Source organism: Vespa velutina, chromosome 11 (assembly GCF_912470025.1).
Source record: "Vespa velutina chromosome 11, iVesVel2.1, whole genome shotgun sequence".
NCBI classification, from domain to species: Eukaryota; Metazoa; Arthropoda; class Insecta; order Hymenoptera; family Vespidae; genus Vespa; species Vespa velutina.
The window spans coordinates 1,466,519-1,488,757 of record NC_062198.1 but is presented as its reverse complement, the minus strand read 5'-3'; the positions used below and the strand labels follow the sequence as shown (position 1 = coordinate 1,488,757).

The following is a 22,239-nucleotide window of genomic DNA, read 5'->3' as shown; positions in this document are numbered from 1 at the left end:
ACATTTACTTAAAGTCACTAAGAGATTCTTTGAAAGTAAAAATCATTAGGCTTACCGGTACTCATGTTCGAGTCTTGACTATGAACCGACTGACCAGAGTTTACGGTTGATTGGGGTGCCATCTGAATTTGTGACCCAGCAGACATCTGAAAGAAGACAAAGAATATTAATAAAATCCTTCTTAATGGTAAAAATAAGAACGATTTACAAAGATACACGATAACGAACCAACTGATCGGACGGAAAAATTCGGCAAAACGATGACGCGAGGAATGTAATAAAAAGGAGATAGCACGGCACTACTATCCGATCGAGTTTCACCACCGCATCATGGAAAAGATGCGGAAAAGCCTGACATTACCGCCCGAGAATTAACGTCAAAGTGAAGGAACGGTACGGCGGCCGGAACAGAGACGAAACGTAGAAGATGTACGAAAAATGAGTATTTTAAAGAGGGTTACACTTTGTGTAGTTGGCACTAGCGTGCTGTCTATCGGCCAACGCAATTCGCATGTTGTTAAAAGACACAATTTACCGAGGGGAATAAACCTGGAAGGACAGAATCATGCAGAAAAAGAGGAGGGAGTAAAGGAACGACATTGTGCGAGAGAGAAGGAACACGCGCACTGGACAGAAGGGGAGCGAGTGCAAGAGACGAAGTGGAGAGCAAATATGATGGAGAGAGAGAGAAAGAGAGAGAGAGAGAGAAAGAGAGATATATAGAGAAACGAAAAGTGGGAGGGAAAATGAGAGAAGGATAGATAGATAAATGGATAGATATGAGAGTAAGAGAAAGAAAGAGAAAGAGAGTGACACCTTCCAAGGCAGCCTATGGTGGAGTCCCATAGTCGTGCTCTCGGTTTGCGCGGATCGGCAGTATGTCAAACATAGGCACACTTTCGCGCACGATTCCTACGTAAAAGTCAATAGCACCGTGCGAGCAAAATGTGCGATATACGCTCGGAGCTAGAGGAATCACGACAAAATGGAGGACTATAGAAGAGGAGAGCAGGCGGGCGGGCGGGAGGGAGAGAGAGAGAGAGGAAGGGAGGGAGGGAGGGAGGACGGACGGACGGACGGAAGGGCAAAGGGGAAGGGAGGAGAGGGTTCTCTCTCAACAGCAGGGAAGGCACCGGCGACGAAACGAGAAGAGACCAGAGTAGGAACGAGGGGAAGAGAAGGAGGAACTCAAGCGATAGACTCGGGGTGGGGAGATTTCGAGTTCGGAGGGAACGAGGAGGTAAGGAGGGGAGGGGATGAGAGGTAAGAACTCGATGGCGGAGGAGTGGTTGCGTCGTCGTCGTCGTCGTCGTCGGTCGGATCGGGAAGCAGCAGCAGCAGCAGCAGACAGAACCGACGCACCACGAGGGGGCAGTTTCACTACAAGTTCGCTTCCGAATTCTCCTTCGAGGAGCAAATACTGAGATATATATATTGTATATACATAGCACACATACATATATATATCTTGTTATTATAGCCAGGTTTCTTTTCTTTATCATACGCGTCTACAAATTGAGGGAAGGAGGGAAGGAGGAGAAGGGAAAGAGAAAGAGAAGGAGGAGGAAGAAGGCAAAACTATTCACGTCATACGGCCGATGACGTCGGTAAGACGATAAATTACGCGCAGCGATTCTCTTCTTCTTCTTATTATTATTATTTTTTTTTTTTATTATTATTATTTTATTATTATTATTATTCTTATTATTATTATTATTATTATCATCATCATTATCATTATCATCATCATCATCATCATCATCATCGGGGACCGGCGTGTCAGCCACGTTTACTCCCGTGCGCGGTTAAGAACCCGGATTAATGGTAAGTCCTCATGGACGCGGTCACGCGTTTGCGCGTTTGCCAGGCGGAACGCACACGTTCGAATTCCACGCTCTCTGCCACCATCGCGTATACATACATACATATATACATCATACATACACACACACACACGCGCGCGCGCGCGTACATACATCCATAGCATGCACACGCACACATATGCGCGCACGCTCTATAACTCAGAATTAAAGGCATTGCTGCTCTGGTGCTACGTTGATGCCATCTCGGTTCGATAAAAAAAATATATATATATATAATATATAGAAAAAACAAGAAAAAAAGATGGACGTGCTTGTTTGCTTGTCCATCTGTCCTGTCTATCTATTGATGTGTCTTCTCTTTACAATGTATATGTCGTAACTCGAGATAAAAGGGACTTCGAGATACTAATCGAAAACATTCGATTTACGATTATCGAAGAAATCTCGTTGATACGTTTCAACTATCATCATGTTTAACGCAATGTATGTACGAAGTGACACACAATCGTCAATCTTATTAATAAATAAGAGAAGTAACATAATGATGGCTTTTTTTTTTTTGTTTTTTTTTCTTTTTTTTTTTTTTTTTTTTTTTTTTTTTTCTTGTACTGAAGTTAGCCGCGAAATAAAATCGAATATTCTTTAACAATTTTCATATATGTATTTCATAAAATTACGATCCCTTAGCGATGACATTTTTAATAGAGTGAGAGAGAGAGAAAGAGAGAGAGAGAGAGAGTATAAATCCTTCGTGTAACTTCGGTGCCTTCGTCGTTAATACACCACTCCTACGATCGATAGAGGACACGCACTCAACGTCTACGCCATTTGAATATTTTAAAGCGAACCTCTCGCATTTTTAAAATGCGAATATAGACGACGATGACGACGACGACGACACCGGCTTGCTGGTCGTCATTTTGAAATATCCTACGCTCCCCAGTAATAATATTGGTCAGTTTACATCTATCAATTTTCGTAAGACGAAGGGTAATATAGAGGAACATGCTGGACATGAAGATGACAAGATTTCCATGTGAAAAAGTATGTTAAAGGGACGATCATCTCTGTTCGTGCCTATTTCGTTAAAAATAAAGATCTATTATCGACGTAAAAAAGTGCGAGAGAGAGAGAGAGAGAGAGAGAGAGAGAGAGAGAGAGAGAGAGAGAGAGATACGCGACGAAGGAACGAAACAAAAATTTTTTTAATTAAATATAAAAAGAAGAAAGAAAAAAATGAGGGATACTAAGTAAAAAAGAAAGGACATCGAGACACATAAAAAAAAAATCAACTTCGAAGCCGGCTCTGAAGTATCGCGATACTTACGTACGAAATGAGCCCTGAACAAAGGAGGAAATTATTCGCGTCTCATCTTGAAACAATTGTTCGCCTTTTCGCGAAGAAGGTAAAACGGATGAAAGGAGGAACTGCTACCGGGATGTTTACCGAGTATCGACGCCGAGCCACTGTAACAGAGAGCGTATGTAGAGAGAAAGAGAGCGAGTAAGATAGAACAGAAGAGAGAGGTAGGGCTAGAGGTAGAGGGAAGGCGGGAGAGAGGAGAGAGAAGAGAAAAGAGAGAGAGAGAAGAGAAAAGAGAGAGAGAGAGAGAAGAGAAAAGAGAGAGAGAGGTGGTGAAGGAGAGGAAGAGCGAGAGAATCTCGAAGCAGCAGGGTTCGAAATCCGTCGTCCTATCACACGAACGCATCCGATTCACTGAGAAAAGCGACTCGACGAATCACAGATCGCAGTATGCGGCCAGGCATTGGCAACGCGAGCGAGAGGATTCCGCGGTGTCGGACCTTTCGGCGATGCGGCTACGCGCTGGAGTGTATGAACCGTGCTGATCTAACCTAACGTTCATGTCGCATACACACGACGAAGAAAGAAGCTTTAGGGCGAATGCCGAGAGCAAATAAATAAAGAAAGAAAGAGAAAGGAGAAAAAAGAGAGAAAGAAGGATAGAGAACTTAGAGGCACGAGTATGTGCGTGCGTGCGTGCGTGCATCCGTTAAGTACGTACGACATGCAAAAGAAAATGGAAATAAAATGAAAAATGAAAAAAGAAGAAGGAAAGAATCGGTAAGAAAAATATATACGAGGATGCGTTTAGAAAAGAAGAAAAATTATTACCTGCAAGTTTCTTCTTTCTGCGAAAAGATATAAAGAAAAAAGGGAAGGGGAAGGAGAGAGAGAGAGAGAGAGAGAGACAGAGAGAGAGAAATAGAGAGGGAGGAAGGGAGAAAGAGGGAAGAGTAGAGGAGAGTGGGAGAGAGCCGCTGCTCACGTGCTACGGGACGCCTTACGACGAGGAATCTCGTGCGCAGAGGAGTAGGTAGACACACAGAGGAGATGTGTTCTCGTTCCGCTCGTTTGCCGAATACGCACCGAGAGGATGATCCGTGTGTCTGAGAGAACAGGAAACTTCCTTATCGATGGATCAGCGACCGTGCCCGGAACTGGGCTAGAGGGCCGGGTATCGTCCCTCTCTCGGGCAGCGGAGGAGAGAAGCAGCCGGCTGCTGTCTATGCTTCTTCCTCTCCACCCCCCCCACGTCGTTCGTCGTTCGTTCGCTCGCTCGCTCGCTCGTGTTCGTACTCGTGCGCGCGTTCCGCGTTCGCAAGTCGGCTTGAAACAGCGTATATACTACGGCGACAGTACTCCCGGCGAGTCGTTCTCGTTGTTGTCGACGACAACGACGACGACGACGACAATGACGATGATGATTGCACGAAAATTTTTCTGCAGCGCGATTTCTTCCTCTTTTTCCCCTTTTTCCTTACCGATTTTTCTTCTTTCTCCTTTTCGTTTTCGACAATAATAACGATCACAACAATAACAACAACAACAATAACGATAATAATAACAACAAGAACGACGACGACGACGACGAAGACGATGACGACGACGATAATGAAGATGATGATGATAATGATGATGATTCGACAGTCCTACTACGTTAGCCATAACCACGTCAAGCCATCGTCATTTCTTTCTTTCTTTCTGTTTCTCTCTTTTTCTCTCTTCCTCTCTCTTCCTCTATCTCTCCTTTTCCTTCACCGACGAGAAAAAATAAATCAAACGAATTTGACTCTCACTTCGTTTTGTTCTTTCTCGAGCTTTTTAATCTCATGAAATTGACGCAGTACGATTGACACACTGCTCTTTGATGAGTAACGACGCGACGATGACAATAACGAAGACAAGAGGAAGAACACCGACGACTACTACTACTATTATTACTACTAGTACTACTACTACTACCACCACGACGATGACGACAACAGAAGCAGCAGCAGTAGCAGCACAGAGTGCCGTCAATGGCCACGATAAACAGCATTACGCGTACGTTTTCACGAGCCAAAAATTCCGGCGTGTGGACTCGTCTAATCGAAACGGAACTGGAACTGTCCGACCACCGTACCGTTCACAACTACTACTACCTAGCTGGAGGTCTCTCTCTCTCTCTCTCTCTCTCTCTCTCTCTCTCTCTCACTATTCCTCTGTTTCTCCCTTCCACCCCCCTTTTCTCTCTCTCTCCCCCGCGCTACAGCAAATGAGCAACGAGCGAGATTCCGAGATGCGGCAAAAGGTGCAACCACTTCACCTCCCCGCGGCGCCGCGCTACCGCCCCGCGATCACAACAGAGAGACGAACGGAGACGGCGAAAGGGGGGAAGGAGGATCGACGATGGAGAGGGTGGAGCGGGCGAAGCGACGAAGCTTGGCGAGCACGGACCCAGAGGAAGAAGGGGGAGAGGGAGAGGGAGGGAAGGAGAGACTCACTCGACGACGGAGTAAGACCGAAAGAAACGCCGCGTGACTGACGGAGAGAAGAGATTTTGCGCTAAAGAGAGAGAGAGAGAGAGAGAGAGAGAGAGAGAGAGAGAGAAGGATGGAGAGGGAAAGAGAGAAGGCATATGAGACATTCCTTCGGTGAACGGATCGACCGAGTGTGAGTGCAAGCGAGCCAGTAAAATCGATGTGGCCAAGTGTGGCTGTATGTACCGGCGCGTCGTGCAAAAGGGTGCCGTTGTACCGCGATACGTTGTACGTGATACGCGCTTCGCTGCCCGGCTCTCGTCTTGCGCCTATCACGCGTCGACCTCTTCCCCTTCCACTTTACACATATTCTCTCTCTTTCGTTCGCTCGTTCGCTCACTAGAGTTGTCTTTTTCTTCAACTTCCGATCGAATGTATGTCTCCGTTGATTATCAACTATCATGGCTCTTTTACGAACAAAATATACTATTGATTATCGACTATCGTTATATGCCGTTACAAAAATTTTATTTGATTAATTCATTTTTTTTTTATATCATCGATTGTCTTATTGTTATAAAATAACGTGAAATGTTTTATATTTAGAATATATTTATAATCAAAAGTATAAATAATAATCATAATATAGTAGGTCTTTATTTAATCGAATGACGTAATACCATTTCTAAAGTAAAATCGTTTAATACGTATAGAGAGAAGCGTTCGTCGTGTCGTCTGTCGTCGTCATTCGTGACGTAGCGAGGGATTAAAACGGTCAACGGCTACATTCCGTGCCACAAGTGTCAGGTGTAAATTCACCTTTAAGACTCGAGCGCCCTCGCGACGCGATGCGATGGCCGTCGTGTGGTGACGGCCCTGTGCACTACGTCTACCGTCGTCGCGTGTCGTGCCGTGCAAGCGCGTATTAGAGGAGACTACCGGTGGTAGGCAATCGTGGTGGGGATGATTCCGGACGAGCTGCGACCAGCCGTACGTTCGGGAGAACAAGCATAGCTTGTTGGACCGCCGAGTCGGTCGGATCGTTCCATTCAAGATAATTCTTACGTGATTTCGATTCCAATTTTTTTTTTCTATTTTTTTCTTTTTCTTTTCAAATTCGAATATTTTAACCTAATAGAATTGTAGAAACATCAAAATAAAAAAGAAGAAAGGTAATAAAATTGAATTCGTTTGCTGCAATTCTTGAACAAAGATGATCGAATCGATCTTTTTGATTTTTACGAATAATGTAAAATCGTAGATTACGTTTTACAATTCGACCATTGATTTTATGTGTGTCATCAATTGTTGTCAAATTTTACCAAAAAAAAAAAAAAAAAAAAAAAAAAAAGAAAAAGAAAGAAAGAATTTCATGAAGTGTACTACTAACAAATGTGTGTGTGTATATTTGTGAGAGAGAGATAGGGAGAGAGAAAGAGATAAAAATACAGTGTATAATATTTGAAATCAACTAATTCGACAGTGTTAGAAAAAAGAGTTCAATCATTGTATTAAATATCAAGATATCATAACAGTGTATCCGCGAGTGTTTAAACGAAATTTTCAAAAGAATTCGATAAATTGTGTTTCTAGGTCAATCGTTTGGTAGACCATAACGGACAAGAGAGAAAAAATTCGTATGGGTGTAAAAAAAGATTATTAATAAAATTCCCCTAAAAAATTAAGAAAAAGAAAAAAATTATGTTTCAAAAAGGTGCGCGTGTCCCCTTTAAAACCTGTCTTAAAATATAAAAAACAAAACAAAAAGAAAAAAGAATTCCATTCAAAATTCGAAAAGAGAATCGTGTTAAAAGTGTTAAGTTAATGAAAAAAGCATACTCCGGAGTACTAAGAAGATAAAGAAGTCTAGTGTGAATGTGTTTCTCTCTCTCTCATTGCCGGTTGTGAGAGCCGGCTCCTAGACCTTGCAATGCCATTCGATCGTAGAAAAGACAGCGGAGGAGGTGGCAATGTGGTTGACGGTGTGGAAGAGAAGAAGAAAAAAAAATCACACATACACGTCTAGGTTGCGTCGGCAACAGAGCAGTAGAGAAGAGAACGCAAGATCGTTCCTGGGGCTGGCTGGCTGGCTGGTTGGTTGGTTGGTTGGTTGGTGTGCGGCTTAGTTATTCCCTCTCTCTCACCCTTTCCAGTGAGTGTGTGTTCGTATGTATGCGCGAGCGAGCGCTCGCGCTCTCGTTCGAGGAGAAGCTTCCTCCACCACCAAGAAGCAGCAATAGGTCGCACACTCATTAGCCCAGTCGCGCGCGATTTCCCCCACTCTCGTAGTGCCGGCGGCCGACCAGCTGATCGGCCACGCGGCGTTGCCTCGTTGTTTCGACTTGCGCCGTGACTCGCCACGCGGTTTTCTGTGTATACGACGCTCGCTTGCTGTGCGCGCACGTTCGCGCCCTATTCTCAGGAGAGAGAGAGGTTAGATATATGCTTCGTCGGGTCGGCACTGTGCAAGGACGAACGCTCCACACTCTTCTACTCTCTCTCTCTCTCTCTCTCTCTCTCTTCTCTCTCTCTCCCTCTCTCTCTCTCTTTTTCTTTCTGTTACACCGGTAAAACTGTCTTGTCTAAAACACACTTTAAACGTCGCAATGGCAACGTTTTATCATCCCATGGGAGAATTGACACACGTTCATTTATTATCTTTTGATATAATACATACTGTCTATAAATATTGTAAAACCTCGTTGTGCTAGGAAATTCTAATTGAACGGATTAACGATAAACATTGTACGACGTGATAATAATTTTATCTTGCTAGATTCGAATCAATTATATATATATATATATATATATATATATATATATACACATATTTGTTTCTAAATAAAAAATAAATTTGAAACTATATTTTACGATAAAGAAAAGAAAAAAAAAGAACGCGTCCGAGTCGATACCCTTTTTAATATTTCGACGAAACAATCTTAAATTTGATTTTCTTTTGAAATCGTGATTCCCGTTCTCGTCGAATCGTCGAGATTATTATTAACGATCACGTTCCGATGACACACTTTTCCTGTTATATGGCATATCTCTCGGTAGTCGAACCGTTACAATGCAACTCGACGACGGCGCACGATACTTGGCTCTCAGCCTGAAGCTAACTATAAAAGAAAGAAGTTGTTTCGACCGGCAAGATGGGGAACACTGCTGGCAACCTTGGGACGCTGATTGATCGTATATACGTAGAGGATCTTCCCCTCTTACGACGGATGCGCCACACACTATTCGTGTTTAATTTAACTTAAAATCATCTTAAAGCCGTCCCAAATAACTAACCATGAGTCATCATACCTATATTTGAAGCGTCATATACCTGAGCCGGCCATTGCTTTTCGACGAGACATAATGAAAGAAACTTTTAACTGTTAGATTCCTCCTTTTAATAAACCAACAAGTATAATATACCACAGAATAATGCACGCAAGGAAGAACACAGATAATACGCTTATAAAAATAACGCTTTCTAATCGTTCACGTTTGATAACTCACATTCCTTTCTCGACTATTATTATCAATGGAAAATTTCGAAAGAGTTACACATCTCTCGTACACGATTTCTTATATTTAAATTTCGCGCCAGTTCTTTTTATTTTAACGGCTTAATAAAGAGAAAAGTATCATTACCGATTGAAAAAACTTTATTCGATAAAAATGTGTACGTCCTTCGATGAAAAGAATAATAATAATCCGTAAACAAAAGCGCACAATGTGATTCCGTTTATTTTTTTTTTTTTTTTTTTTTTGTTTCTTTTCTTTCCCCTATCCCCTTTCTTATGAGATTGAAACGAGTTGAAAATAAGGCAAACTAAGCACGATCGCACGATGAAAATGCCTTATTGTGAAAGTTACGACATAACCGCACGTACTAGTTCGCAGGTCAACAGCACGTGATACTACGATGTCTCACCCCTTCCCTCCATCCCTCCCTCTCTCTCTCTCTCCGTCTTTCTCTTTCTTGTCGACCGTGTTTCGTCTCACACTACACAACACGGTAATAGAGGAGACAGGAGATATACATGCGTATAAGCTTGCTTTGCTGTCGTTCGTTGCACTATTTCTGTGTATGTGTACGTGTGTATATATGCCTGTGTGTGACTGACGCGGCGAACGAACGAACGAACGAACGAACGAACGAACGAACGAACGAACGAACGAATGAACAAACGAAAGAACGAACGAACGAACGAACGAGCGAGCAAGCGCGCCTACGAGATTAGACTTTCTATGGTTAAACGGAATACATCGTTGGGCGTTGTTAATTGTCCAGAGTGAGATAGAGTCAGACTCCTAACATCGTTGCCTCGGCCGTAAATAACGTCGGCAGGTGGAGCTTCTGAATATCCACCGACATTTGGCAGCTTAGGAATCGTAGCGTCCGGCGGCGCCACGTTAGATTTTCGTGTATGTGTTTTGCACGTACATACACACACACACATATATATACATACACATACGTCATGTATATATGTCCAATATATATATGTTAAGACATAAAACAAATATTGAAGATCATGGAATAATTGGAAAAAGATCGACATTATAATTGCAATCAATTAATATTTCTTTGATTACATAATTTGAATTTTTTGTTTTGTTTTAACTAATTTTTTAACTTCTTTTTTTTAACTAAGTATTATTTATAGAAATCTTAAAAATAAGCTTATATTAAGTTAAAATTAAGATTTCTATAAATATTTATAGAAATCTTAAAAATATCGTCATACACAATGATTTATTACGGATGATAGATATTGTTTTTTAATTAGACTTATTATCTAAAAAAAAAACCTCTTCTGTACTTAAATCTCATTAACCTTAAAATTATCTCCTTTGAAATCTCGATGACATGAAAAAAAAAAGGCAAAGGAAAAAAGATATTTTTTTAGGCTTACGTACGATTATCACGTTGATCAGATTAGATGAGAGATGAAAGATGATCGTAATACATTGAAAAATAAAAAAAATATATATTCACAAAAATCGAGGAATAGATTTTAGAAAATGAAAGTGGTAAACGAAAAATAATGTTTGCGCGTTCAAGATAGTTGTATACTGTCCTAAAAGAATCTAAGAGTTAGAATCGCCAGGTATATATACGATTCCCTTGAGGTCATTTTTGGATGCGGTGTAATAACACACCAGAGAGTCCAGGGTGGGTGGGGCACATAGGCAAGCTGACATCAACCAAACACTTAACGTAGGTAGATCAGTAACGATCGGAAGCCCTAGTTCCTCTACGTGGCACTAGATGGTCGCTGGAACCGACCAGTTTCTGCAGAGCAGAGAGAGAGAGAGAGGGAGAGGGAGAGAGAAAGAGAAAGAGAAAAGAAAAAGAGAAAAAAGAAACTCGACAAAAGTCGTATACGCGCAATGCAACTCTTGAAAAACTTCATAACAAAATTTTCTTTGGTCGATTATGATTCATTATCAACGATATTGAACACCTTGACGATCATGACACATCTTTGCCTTTTTTCTTTTCTTTTTTCTTTTTTTTTTTTTTTTTTTTTTTTTTTTTTCCTTTATAAATTGGTTACGAAATAAAACGTTAGAAGTGTTTAAATGAACACTATACATACGATGATCGTTAATTCTTTTGATATTAAAAAGATTTTCTTTAACAAGGAAGACACATATTAGGAATTAAATTTCTTTTCTATATGAAGTAAATAAGATATGCAACGTGTATAGCACGTATCATGAAAAATAACTATGCAAGTGATAATTGAAGTTTTATAGCAATGCATATGACCTACCGAATTTAATTATCCATTGACCTTTCTTTTTCTTTATTTTTTTTTTTTTACAATCAACGTGAGGACATATCATAATTAATTTTAATAAAGCACTCGTTGAAGAAAATTAATATACAATTATATTCCAACTGTCCATTTTAAATTAGTAATATATCAACGATTGGACTTTATCGAGAAATGCGTTTTTAATTTATTCGGTATATATATATATTTTTTTTTTAATTAAATTTTACGACGATATTTATTATTTAACAAATAAAATTATATATTTTAAAAAATTGTCGATATGTTCAATATGTTCGAATATTTAAAAATAGTTAATAATAAATAGCAAAAGAAGAAAAGAAAAGAGAAGATAAGTATCGACTTTAGAAAGTTCTCTTTAAAATTTCAAATCACGGTCAACGTACTCTCTTTTCTCCAAAGGCCCCCTAGAGCAATAGTATAAGAACGACGGAGGAAGATTCGAGGCTTTCTCATGAACGATAGAGAATAATAAATCAATCCTAACGTTTCTAGAGTTAGCGCGACTATGAAAGGATCCTAACGAAAAGCTAAGGGATTAAAGATCTCGTGGCTTCCCGTTAAACTTTCTCTTGTCAAATAGCCAGTCGGTAAAAAGACGTTCGTTCGATCGCACGGTAAAATCTGTGCCCTTTCGTGTGACACACAAGGGGTCCTTGCAGGTAGGTAAGTAAGTACCAGAGGGAAGAAGAAGAAGAAGAAGAAGAAGTTAACCTTTTCACCGTCTTTCATGATGGGCTCTTGTGATCGTTCTAACAAAGAAGAGAAGTAGAGAGATATAGATAGATAGATAAATAGATAGATAGATAGATAGAAAGAAAGAGAGAGAGAGAAAGAGAAAGAGAGAGAAATATACAAAAAAGATATAGAGATGAGTCATCAAGAAGAGAAGCAATGAAGAGTCACACGCTTGGATGCGTAGGTGAAATATAATGGAGAGAAGAGAGTATAAGGGCAAAACAAGAAAGATAAAAAGAGAGAGAGAGAGAGAGAGAGCACTACAAGTGTTTCCCCTGCTTGCTGAGGCGTCGATATATCAGCAGTCGGCGAAAGAAGCTCAATGTGGCGGTAAAAGCGGACGGTAATGCAGATTGTGACCCGTGCACTAGGTGTCTCCTGTTACCGCGTTGCATTGTGTGTGCAGAGGCGTGCATCTCGATGATCCTCTTTCCTTCTACCCCTCACCTAACCCCAGAGAGAGAGAGAAGAGAGTAATCCGCCATATCTCTTCCTCTAAGCCCTTTTCTCGGCTAAGATAGGACTCTAGCGATTTTGTTGTTGCCTCGATCAAATCATTTTTTTTAAATGATATAAAACTAGGGGTCCACGAGATTTTTTATAAGAAATTGAATAAAGAGGTATACTACTCGATGTGCTCGATTAAAAACTAAAATGGAAAAAGTAATATATCAGCTTTCTGGAAATGATCCAGCTAAATCAATCAGAAAGGTAAAAATATGTCCTTATTTCTTTTTTTCTTTCTCTCTTGTAAGAAAAAGGTTCAAACCACTAAAATGGCTCCAGGAAAACGTTTCGCACGCGATACCGTCCCTACGTATTTAGTTCCCAAGGTTGGTAAGTATGTATAAACCTTCCATACAATGCGCGTGGTACCTACTTACTATCGAAAGGATCAATACAGGGGACATGCACCGGCCTGCTTGCTTGCTTGCTCGCTCGCTTGCTTGGCTCAGTTTGCTTACTTGCTTGGCTCGCTTGCTTGCTTGCTTGCTTGCTTGCTTACGTTCATGAATCTCCCTCGCCAAGACTGTAGGTCACGCAGCGACGCAGAATCGGCTTTCCGCAGCGAGAGACACGTTTTGCGCCACTCGCGAAACGCGATACCGTCTCCTTCACCGAACGATTTCACTCCCGTTTGTCTCCCCATTTCAAACGTTTCGAGGCGTTCGAGAAAGAAATAAATAAAAAATAAAAGAAACAAAATATATCTAGCCAATTCTGTTATCATTGACTTATTATAGCTCGAAATGATTCATCGCATCATTCAGATATAGAAATATCATGCATAAATATGTCACATGTATTGCTATAGATATACAAAATTTCTATTGGATTGAAACGAAAAAGAACATTTTCATTGGCGTATGTTGATTGGTGGTGCGCAACGGGAAACGAAAAGAGATCACCCTATGGGTGTACACCGACGGTGCATCTCGCGGTACGGTATCCTTCACCCTCTCCGACCAGTTACATCCTGTAATCGGAAGACCTCGGTGTCGTTCGTGCGTTCTCGCATACGGAACGAACGAACGAACGAACGAATGAACGGATGGACGGACGGTCGAACGAACGAACGAACGAACGAACGAACGAACGAACGAACGAACGAACGAATGGAGAGGAAGAAAGCTTCTGCTCTCCGAGTTCATAGTTTCTTCCAAAACATATCGTATGCGAGGGTTGGTCGTGTGTTTCCGTAGTCATACGGACGCGTTTAATGTTTACGATAGATCCAAACCGATCACAAGACGAAACTTTTTAGACGTTAAGGGTGGATGGAATCAATCGTAAGAAGTAGTACTAACAATATTAATATCGGAACTATGTTCAAATTATACTTTACCCAAGTTAATATCTCTTTCTTTCTTTCTCCCCCTCTCTCTCTCTCTCTATCTCTCTGTTTCAGTCTTTAATCATGGGTATTAGAAATGGCAGGAACTTTGAAATATCCGATTGGTTTGGGGTTTAATTCCAAATATGAAGATTCTGAAACTAAGGAAATGATTCCTGATTCGTATTAAACTTTTTCGTTCGAATAACAGTGATGATTTCTCTTTGTATCATTTGGTATACGTTACCACGAGCAAATCCGTAATCATTTTGAGAGATGCCTGGAAGAGAATGAAGAAGAATCCTTTTCCCGCAAACTCCAGCAAAATATACTCAATCGAATAAACACAGAGAGCACGAGATATACCGGCTAACACAACAACTTGCGTGCCAGCAATAATGAATTTCGCTGGCCTTGCGAGCCGAAGGGGAGAGAATATCCCTTCTCCGCGCCCTCCCACCCCCTCCTTCGTGACTCGAGACCCTTGGCCAATCACGCCCATGGGTAAAGGAGAGGAGAAGCTCGAGGCACATCTCGCGCGTGGCGCCTCGTGCGTTTCGGTCCGACGACGACCGAAACGCCACGATTAGCCCGAATTCGTATGATTACATCGTGCGGAAGAATGGTAGAAAGAGAAAAAGAATAAGAGACAAAAGAGAGAAGCGAAGAACCGGAATTCGTGTTCTCGTACGACTCGAGTAAAACTCGACCGAGACTTATTTGCTATCATCGGAACGATCAGTACTGTTTATCGGACGTTACCAATAATACGAAACCTATCAATATCCTTATATAAAGTCCAATAAAATTTTAAGAAGAATTTAAGTTATGATTGTTCATCTATTAGAACTTAATTCGATGATGTTTATATATTTATCGGCATTAGTTAAAAACAATTTGCAATAAGATATATTTTTCTTATTGTTAAATAAAAATCGTTTTTAATATCGATGTGTGAATAAAAATCAAGGAAAAATAACGGATAATAATAGTCGTAATACGTAATAGAGCGTGGAAGGATCGAAGAGAAGGACAAACGGAGGTTCGACGCTCGGAGCGTCGTGACAGCGATCCGCTCTAGTCGACTGCCGTCCATTGAAAGAGCAGACGAGAGAGAGACAGCGGATGGTAGCACGCGCGACGAGGGTGGTAATGGTGGGGATACGGCCGGCAGGTTCGGCTCCTCCCGAAGCGAGACGACGCGACACGATCGTCGTCGTTGCTCGACTGGACGCCCGCCGCGGTGTGTGTATATAAATAGACGGTACGTCGACCGACCGTCTGCTGCTCTCCTCTCACCGGTGTTACGCTACTGCATGCGGAGCAAGTACTCGCGTGCTACGAGCCAGAGAGGGTGCTTTTTCTATCGATCTCTCTCGCACAGTGCGCGACTTGTGTTTCTGCCTTATCGACACCTTTCGAGCTTGAGAAGAACCGACGAAAGACGACACAATGAATGAATGACGATCGATTTTCAGATCGTATAATATTCGATACAACTTTTTATGTGTATGCATATACATATATGTATATACATATATAAATATAAATAAATATATATACAAACACACAATGAGATCTAGATAAAAAAAAGTCTTTCTCTCTCTTAAGTATATACATAATTCTTAATTTCTTAATCGAGATAAATTTCATCCTTATTTAAATAGAATATCAAGAAGAATTAAAATCATTTAAAAAATCATTTAAAAGCACATTTTAAGGTGATACGATTTCCTAACGGTGATGACATTTCTATGTTACTTCTATACTCGTTAGGAATAAGGTCTAGTTGTTGGTAGTAGTGGTGGTGGTGGTGGGACTTTAACGACGAGGCGGTTCAATGGGGGGATTGGGGTTGGCTGTCGTGAAGAAGCAGAAAACCTGGCTCGTCGCCTAGGTGGATATTTCATAAGAGCTGGAGGGAAAAACGTTCTCTTTAAAGGAGAAAGGATAACGACGAGTGCGAGCAATTTTCTATTGGGAAGAAGGGAGGATTCGAAAAATACATACAGAGAGAAAGAGAGAGAGAGAGAGAGGAAGAGAGAGAGAGAGAGAGAGAAAGAGTGAGAGAGAGAGAGAGAGAGAGAGAATATGCACATATATTCGAGCTTTGCTTCCTATCGAGAAAAGCTTTTGCGAAAACTTAAAGTAACAGAAATTACAGCTACATCGTAACTGAGTTCGAAATTTTACTCTGATTTTTGATATACGTTTACGCACGCACATACGCAAATATATATAGATTTCAGCATATTTTCAAAAGCTTCTTTAAATGAGTCTCGATCAGAAAAATACAATATCTGTCATTTTTGAGTGTATCACAGTTAAAATGACGAAAAGGATACGTTCGCGATCTCTTAAGGCAAATATGATCGGCGGACAACGATTTGTAGTCGGGCCCGTTTGTCCATCCTATACAAACTAGGACATAAATTTGCTAATTCTTCGTTGGAACGATGCACACGCCCTTTTCAGAGAACGCTGTCAGAGAAGTTTGCCAGAAGCTTCCGGTTACGTTTCCCGATCGATGCGCGGCTCTCTCTCTCTCTCTCTCTCTCTCTCTCTTTCTCTCTCTCTCTCTCTCTTTCTCTGCGGCAAACCGTCGCTCGTTGAAGTTTCGTCGTGGACCAACGAGCCTTGCGGTGCAAAGAGCTGCATATTGTTCCTTCGTTCTCTTTAATCCATCCGATTGGTTCGACTAATCGTTTGGATGTTGATATATATGTATACCATATACATATATATATACACATATATATATATATATATATATATATATATATAGATATGTATATATGTATATCATATACACTTAAACGATAAACAAATCAAAATGATAGTTTGTTTTTTCTTTATTGATTGATCAAATGAATCAATAATCAAACTTCTCATTGAAATTTTAAATAATCAGCATTCTAAAGATAAAGTAAATATCTTTTTCATTAGGATTTTTTTCTATCATAGAATTTTCGAATGACCAACTTGAGAAACTAAGAAAAAGATATTGAAATCAGAATAATTACGATCCAAACGACATAATATAAACTTTTTCTTTCTCTCTCTTTCTCTCTTTTTCTATCTATTTATCTATCTATTTATTTATCTCTATTATTAATCTCTACCATTAATTAATTGTTACCCTAATCTTTGAGCGTAGGACAAATCATGTGAAGCTTGAAAGGAACGACGATTGGAGAAACATCCTCATAATGACACATTAACGTCTTGTTATATTTTATGTGTTGACGCGAGAATGCTGTCAAAGGAGAAAGTACATTACGAGGCAACAAACATAAGTTCTACAATGTAAATTTATAGTCTAACAATATTATAGAAGTAAAGATATTTAATTAAGCATTATCGATTTATGATGCCAATAACTTTTTCTCCGGTGTAATACGATATATTTTTGCTTCTTAGACTGGCTTATATCAATATTTTTGATATTAATAATTTTAGTAAATGCTGATAATTTATTCAACACTTGTACTTCCCTTTACATATATATATATATATATATATATATATATATATATATATATATATCATCGTCATCGTCATTGCTGTTTCAATTAGAACAGTTTCATCGTAGATTATAGACAAAAGCAAGCAACCCGTTATTTTCCTTCAACTTGTAAAACCGGATCATCAACTAGTAAAGAGAAGAAGGACGCGTCACACACAAGTCGGCGCTGTAGGGCAACGAAGAAATTCGAGAGGTTGGTCCTTATCCCTTCTTTTCTTTCTTTAGTAATTTCTCTTTCTCTCTCTCTCTCTCTCTCTCTCTCTCTCTCTCTCTCTCTCTCTCTCTCTCTCTCTCTCTTCCGCCATCTGGGATTCGGCTGTCTCAGAGGACCGTGAAAAAGACACTGAGGAATATATAAGGATGAAGAATCTCGTGCGAGAAGTTTTCATGGAATTCGAAGTGGATTTTTGCGGTTCGTGGAAGAATCCACGACGGCAAGGTCGAGGACAACGAAAGGTGGCGGCTGTGGTGTAGCAATGATGGTGGCGAGGGTGGAAGGGGAAAATGTGCGAGGTCGAGACCTGGGGAGCGAGAAAGAGAAAGAGAAAGAGAGAGAAGAGAGAGCGAGAGAGCGAGAGAACGGAAAGAGAGGGGAAGGTACGGTGGAGGGGAAAGAAGAGAGATACCGAGGTCGATGGAGGCAAAGGGGGACAAGCAGGGGTGTTATTGCGTGGTAGTGTGGTTAAGCGTATTGATCCCAATCACTACGATATGTCCAGGCTCCGCCGCCTCGGGCACCTCTGGCCGGGTCATCGCTAGAAACGAGAGAATCCGTTAGAAACTATGATCAGCGTTGCGGAAGGTTCTCCGACAAGAGGAGACAACAATTTAATGCCACTCACACGGTAAATACGTTGATCAATCCTATTAATATCTTTCCCTTTCTCTCTCTCTCTCTTTCCTCTTCTATGTCTAAATCGAGAAACAGAGTCAATAAGTTCATTTGAGACATTACCCCCCTCTCGCTCTTTTACAAGGAATAAGGAACAAAAAAGAAAGAAGAATAAAGAACACGCGATTCGAATTGAAGAGAAACCGGAAGACACAGAGGGCGTGCGGAACGCGTAAAATGGTGGAAGGTGGTTCCCTACGGCGAATTTCTCGAAGGAAATCTTCATCGTGGAAAATGAAAACAACGAACATACGAAAACGAAAATACGAAGATCTGTGAAAAATATCTCAAAATGAAAAACTGTTAGTTGTTAATGTAATAGTCATACATATATATATATATATATATATATATATATATATATATATATATATATATAATCGTTAAAAGATTTGATCCTTCCATTTCCTACTTTTTCTTTGACACCCTTTTTTCTTTTCTCCTCTTCCTACTTCTCGTCCTCCTCCACCATCTTCTTCTTGTTCTTGTTTTTATCATTAAGGCGTACGCGCACGCGACGACGGAACGATTAATGAAGAGCATGGAGACGATGCGACACGCGATGAAAATAAGAAAAAAAAACAAGAAGAAAATAAAAGGAGAAAAAAAAGAAAAAGAGAAAGAAAATAAGAATCTGGCAACGCAGCGTAAGAACGTTTGCTTACTAGTAAGACTCGCCGTACATGTCGCCATACGTACGTATTACTACTCTCTCCTCCTTCACTCTTCTACTCTTCCTCCTCCTCCTCCACCTCCTCCTCGTCATCCTCCTCCTCCTCCACCTCCTCCTCCTCCTCCTACTGGCTCTTCCTACTCTTTCTTCCATATCGCATCGTACGTAAATGCCTCGACGAGTTTGGTGCACTGCCGTTACGAGCGCTAATTGGACACCGTGAACGAGCGCGCGCGCGCTCTCGCTCGCGCACTCGCGCGAATTATCGACTCTCGGTGATCGGACCAAAATCGATCGACAAACCAAATGACCAATGAAAAGAACGCCTATGATATATGCTATGAACTCTAGGACGAATTTTTGTTAATTGTTTTTTTCCTTTTTTTTTTTTTTTTTTTTAAGACATGTTTAAAAATAATAATCATTGTTAGATAATAACTATTATTTTATAATCTAAATGAAACATATTAAAATATTAGATCTTTTGTACCATACAAAACATTGTTTTTTAAATTTTTTCAACGATCAGTCAGTATTATTTGTTTTTCATTTCCTCTTCTTTCGTTTACAATCGATCAACAAATCAAATTTCCATCGTCGTACCGATATGAAATTTGTAAGAGAAACGATGAAAAATCATAGGAATATATTGTTCTACGATGGAAAGATTGAGTTTATTCGAATAAAAACGAGAAGAAGAATATTCGCTATAAGTCGATTCGGTAAATTGAACTCAACTGTAAGGAAAGCAACATTGTGAAGTTCGAGGAGAGACAGTCTCGAAGACGAGAGTCGCTACGATCGATCCCACAACGTTCCTCGGATGGTCGACATTATTGGAGTTACGTAATGGTACTTGGGCGGCAACGCATAGAGAAAGAGAGAGAGAGAGAGAGAGAGAGAGGGAGAGAGAGATTTTGTCGCCTATAGCAAGTGTATGGGTATATATATATATTCGTAGAAATCAAATTTCCCGCGCCTCGCTCCCTGCACTATGATCTTAAACTATACAAAGATCGATCGAGCATAAGCGACATATGACTTCGCGTTTCTTCTTTGTGTATCTTTGCTAATAGGTCTCATCTACTGATATTTTTCATGAAGTTAAACGACATATTAGAAGGATATAAATCAACGATAAAACCAGAGAGAAAGAGAGAGTGAGAGAAAGAGAGAGAGAGAGAGAGAGAGAGAGAGAGAGAGAGAGAGAGAAAGAAAGAGAGAGAGAGAAAGAGAGAGAGAGAGAGAGAGAAAGAAAGAGAGAGAGAGAAAGAGAGAGAGAGAAAGAGAGAGAGAGAAAGAGAACGCCATGTTGTTTCTATTGCTTACCAACAGTACCTCGAATTTTCTACCTTCATTTTTTTTTTTCACCGACAAGTCTAGATTTACACAGTTGGAAACATTCCTTTCACCAATCGCAATATATATGTGCAAAGTTCTTTGAGGAATTACGAAATTGCCATGGAGATTATGCTGCTATCGGCGATCTCTCTCTTTCTCTTTCATTTTTATATTAGTGTATGTATGTGTGTGCGGGTGTATCTATTGAGAATACATATATATATAAAAACTATTTTAATTAGTAATAATTCAATTTCAACATAGATATAATATGAAAAGAGAAGTTCTGCAAGTTTTGAAGAAAAAATATTTTTGCATTTTGAGATTATATAGTTGTCCTTAAATATATTATTGTATCGATGATTTAAAGAGCCATTTAAATAAAACAAAATAAGTTCAACAAATATATGATGTATCTGTATAACATAACACACACACACACACACACACACACACACACACAAACACATATACACACACATTATATGTATATATGTATGTATAAAAATATATAAATATTTCTTTCGATTCATTTCTATATAAAAAATTAAACTCAACATAGATATGACATTCAGAAGAATAAAAAACATTACTGATTTCTGAAAAAATATTTTTGCATTTGGAGGTTAGATCGTTATCGCGAAAGATATCACTTGTTGTCGACGATTTAAAAACGAGAAAAGAAAAGAAAAGAAAAACATCTACAGGGCGCAATTTTTAATTTAGTAAGAAAAATGTATTTTACATAGATATAATATATCTATATAATATATATAAATAAATCTTCCGAGATTTATTTTAAAATGAAAAATAAAGTACGCCATGAATGTATGATGTTTCTCTTCATAGGCAATATATATATTGCATAATTATTAAATATAAAAAGATTAATTATTAATTATAATTATACATTATATTATTAGATGTAATTTTAAAATATTAAAACAACATACATCTTTTGAAATTAATTTTACAATAATATGAAAAATATTAAATTCGATGTAGAGATTAGTGACGTTTATGAGGATAAAAAAAAGAAAAAAGGAAAAAGAAACGAAAGTTGACAAATTCCCGAGAAAAAAAAAAAAAAAATATATATTTTTGCATTTTGAGGTTAGATCGTTATCCCGAAAGATATCGTTGTTGTCGACAATTTAAAAAACTATGTATCGCGCGAAAGCCCGTTCCAAAGTACAAAAGCATTCTCTCTTGTACCGACACACCGTAATATTTCCATCCTTCGCTCGACCGATACTCGCATTCTGCACGATCAGATAATCCTCGTCGGTATTAGCATAACGATGCTTTAACGAAAGCACCTTTGATAGGTCAAACAATGGGGCAACGCTGATGTTTATTTATCATCTCTCTCTCTTTCTCTCTCTCTCTCTCTCTCTCTCTCTCTCTCTCTCTCTCTCTGTCTCTCTTTTCTTCCTTCGGATGTTAAAACGATGTTACTGTACAGGTTAATTCGCGATAATGCTTCGTTTACGATCTATCGTGTATATCAGTTTCAAAGAATTACGAGTATTGCTACTCCAATAATCAAACAAAAAGAAAGATAGATCTAATTAACAGTTGGCTATTACGAGCCACATACCAAACCGAATCGAATCGAATCGAACCGAATAGTACCGAACCGAATCAAATCGATTTCATTGAAAATTTTACCATTACTCGTTTAAAACCACATTTATAATTTACAGTTCGATTTGGAATTTAATAATCAAGACAATGAATATTCGGTATAACAAATTTCGTCTTAAAATTTCGATAAAATCGAAAAGATAATCGAACGAGTTTACTGTAATATACTACGCGTATATCGTAGCAATAATTATTAATTATGTTT

General features: G+C 39.5%; 1 protein-coding gene and 1 long non-coding RNA gene across 23 annotated transcripts in view; one reads left to right on the top strand and one right to left on the bottom strand.

Moving 5' to 3' along the window:
- The window catches only part of LOC124952884 (serine/threonine-protein kinase tousled-like 2), a 55,383-nt gene that overhangs the window by 6,214 nt on the left and 26,930 nt on the right, over positions 1–22,239 (bottom strand). For 13 of the 19 annotated variants that reach the window (XM_047503456.1, XM_047503445.1, XM_047503455.1 and 10 more), the window contains one exon: positions 56–146. In XM_047503456.1, the coding sequence (XP_047359412.1) occupies positions 56–146 (91 nt within the window). Of the gene's footprint in view, positions 1–55; positions 147–228; positions 797–816; positions 2,944–3,150; positions 3,291–4,212; positions 5,065–7,603; positions 8,140–13,967; positions 14,117–14,202; positions 14,359–22,239 lie in introns of those variants that run through there. The other 6 variants (XM_047503464.1, XM_047503463.1, XM_047503465.1 and 3 more) reach the window with 6 other exon arrangements.
- On the top strand, positions 52–21,261 carry LOC124952890. 4 transcript variants are annotated; one of them, XR_007102048.1, is made up of 5 exons: positions 118–1,607; positions 17,113–17,261; positions 17,548–17,674; positions 18,201–18,326; positions 18,459–21,261. It is a non-coding gene; the product is annotated as an uncharacterized LOC124952890 (long non-coding RNA). The 4 variants fall into 4 exon arrangements; XR_007102047.1 differs by having other exon boundaries at positions 52–1,607; positions 17,548–18,326; XR_007102049.1 differs by lacking the exon at positions 118–1,607 and adding an exon at positions 4,644–6,757 and having other exon boundaries at positions 17,548–18,326.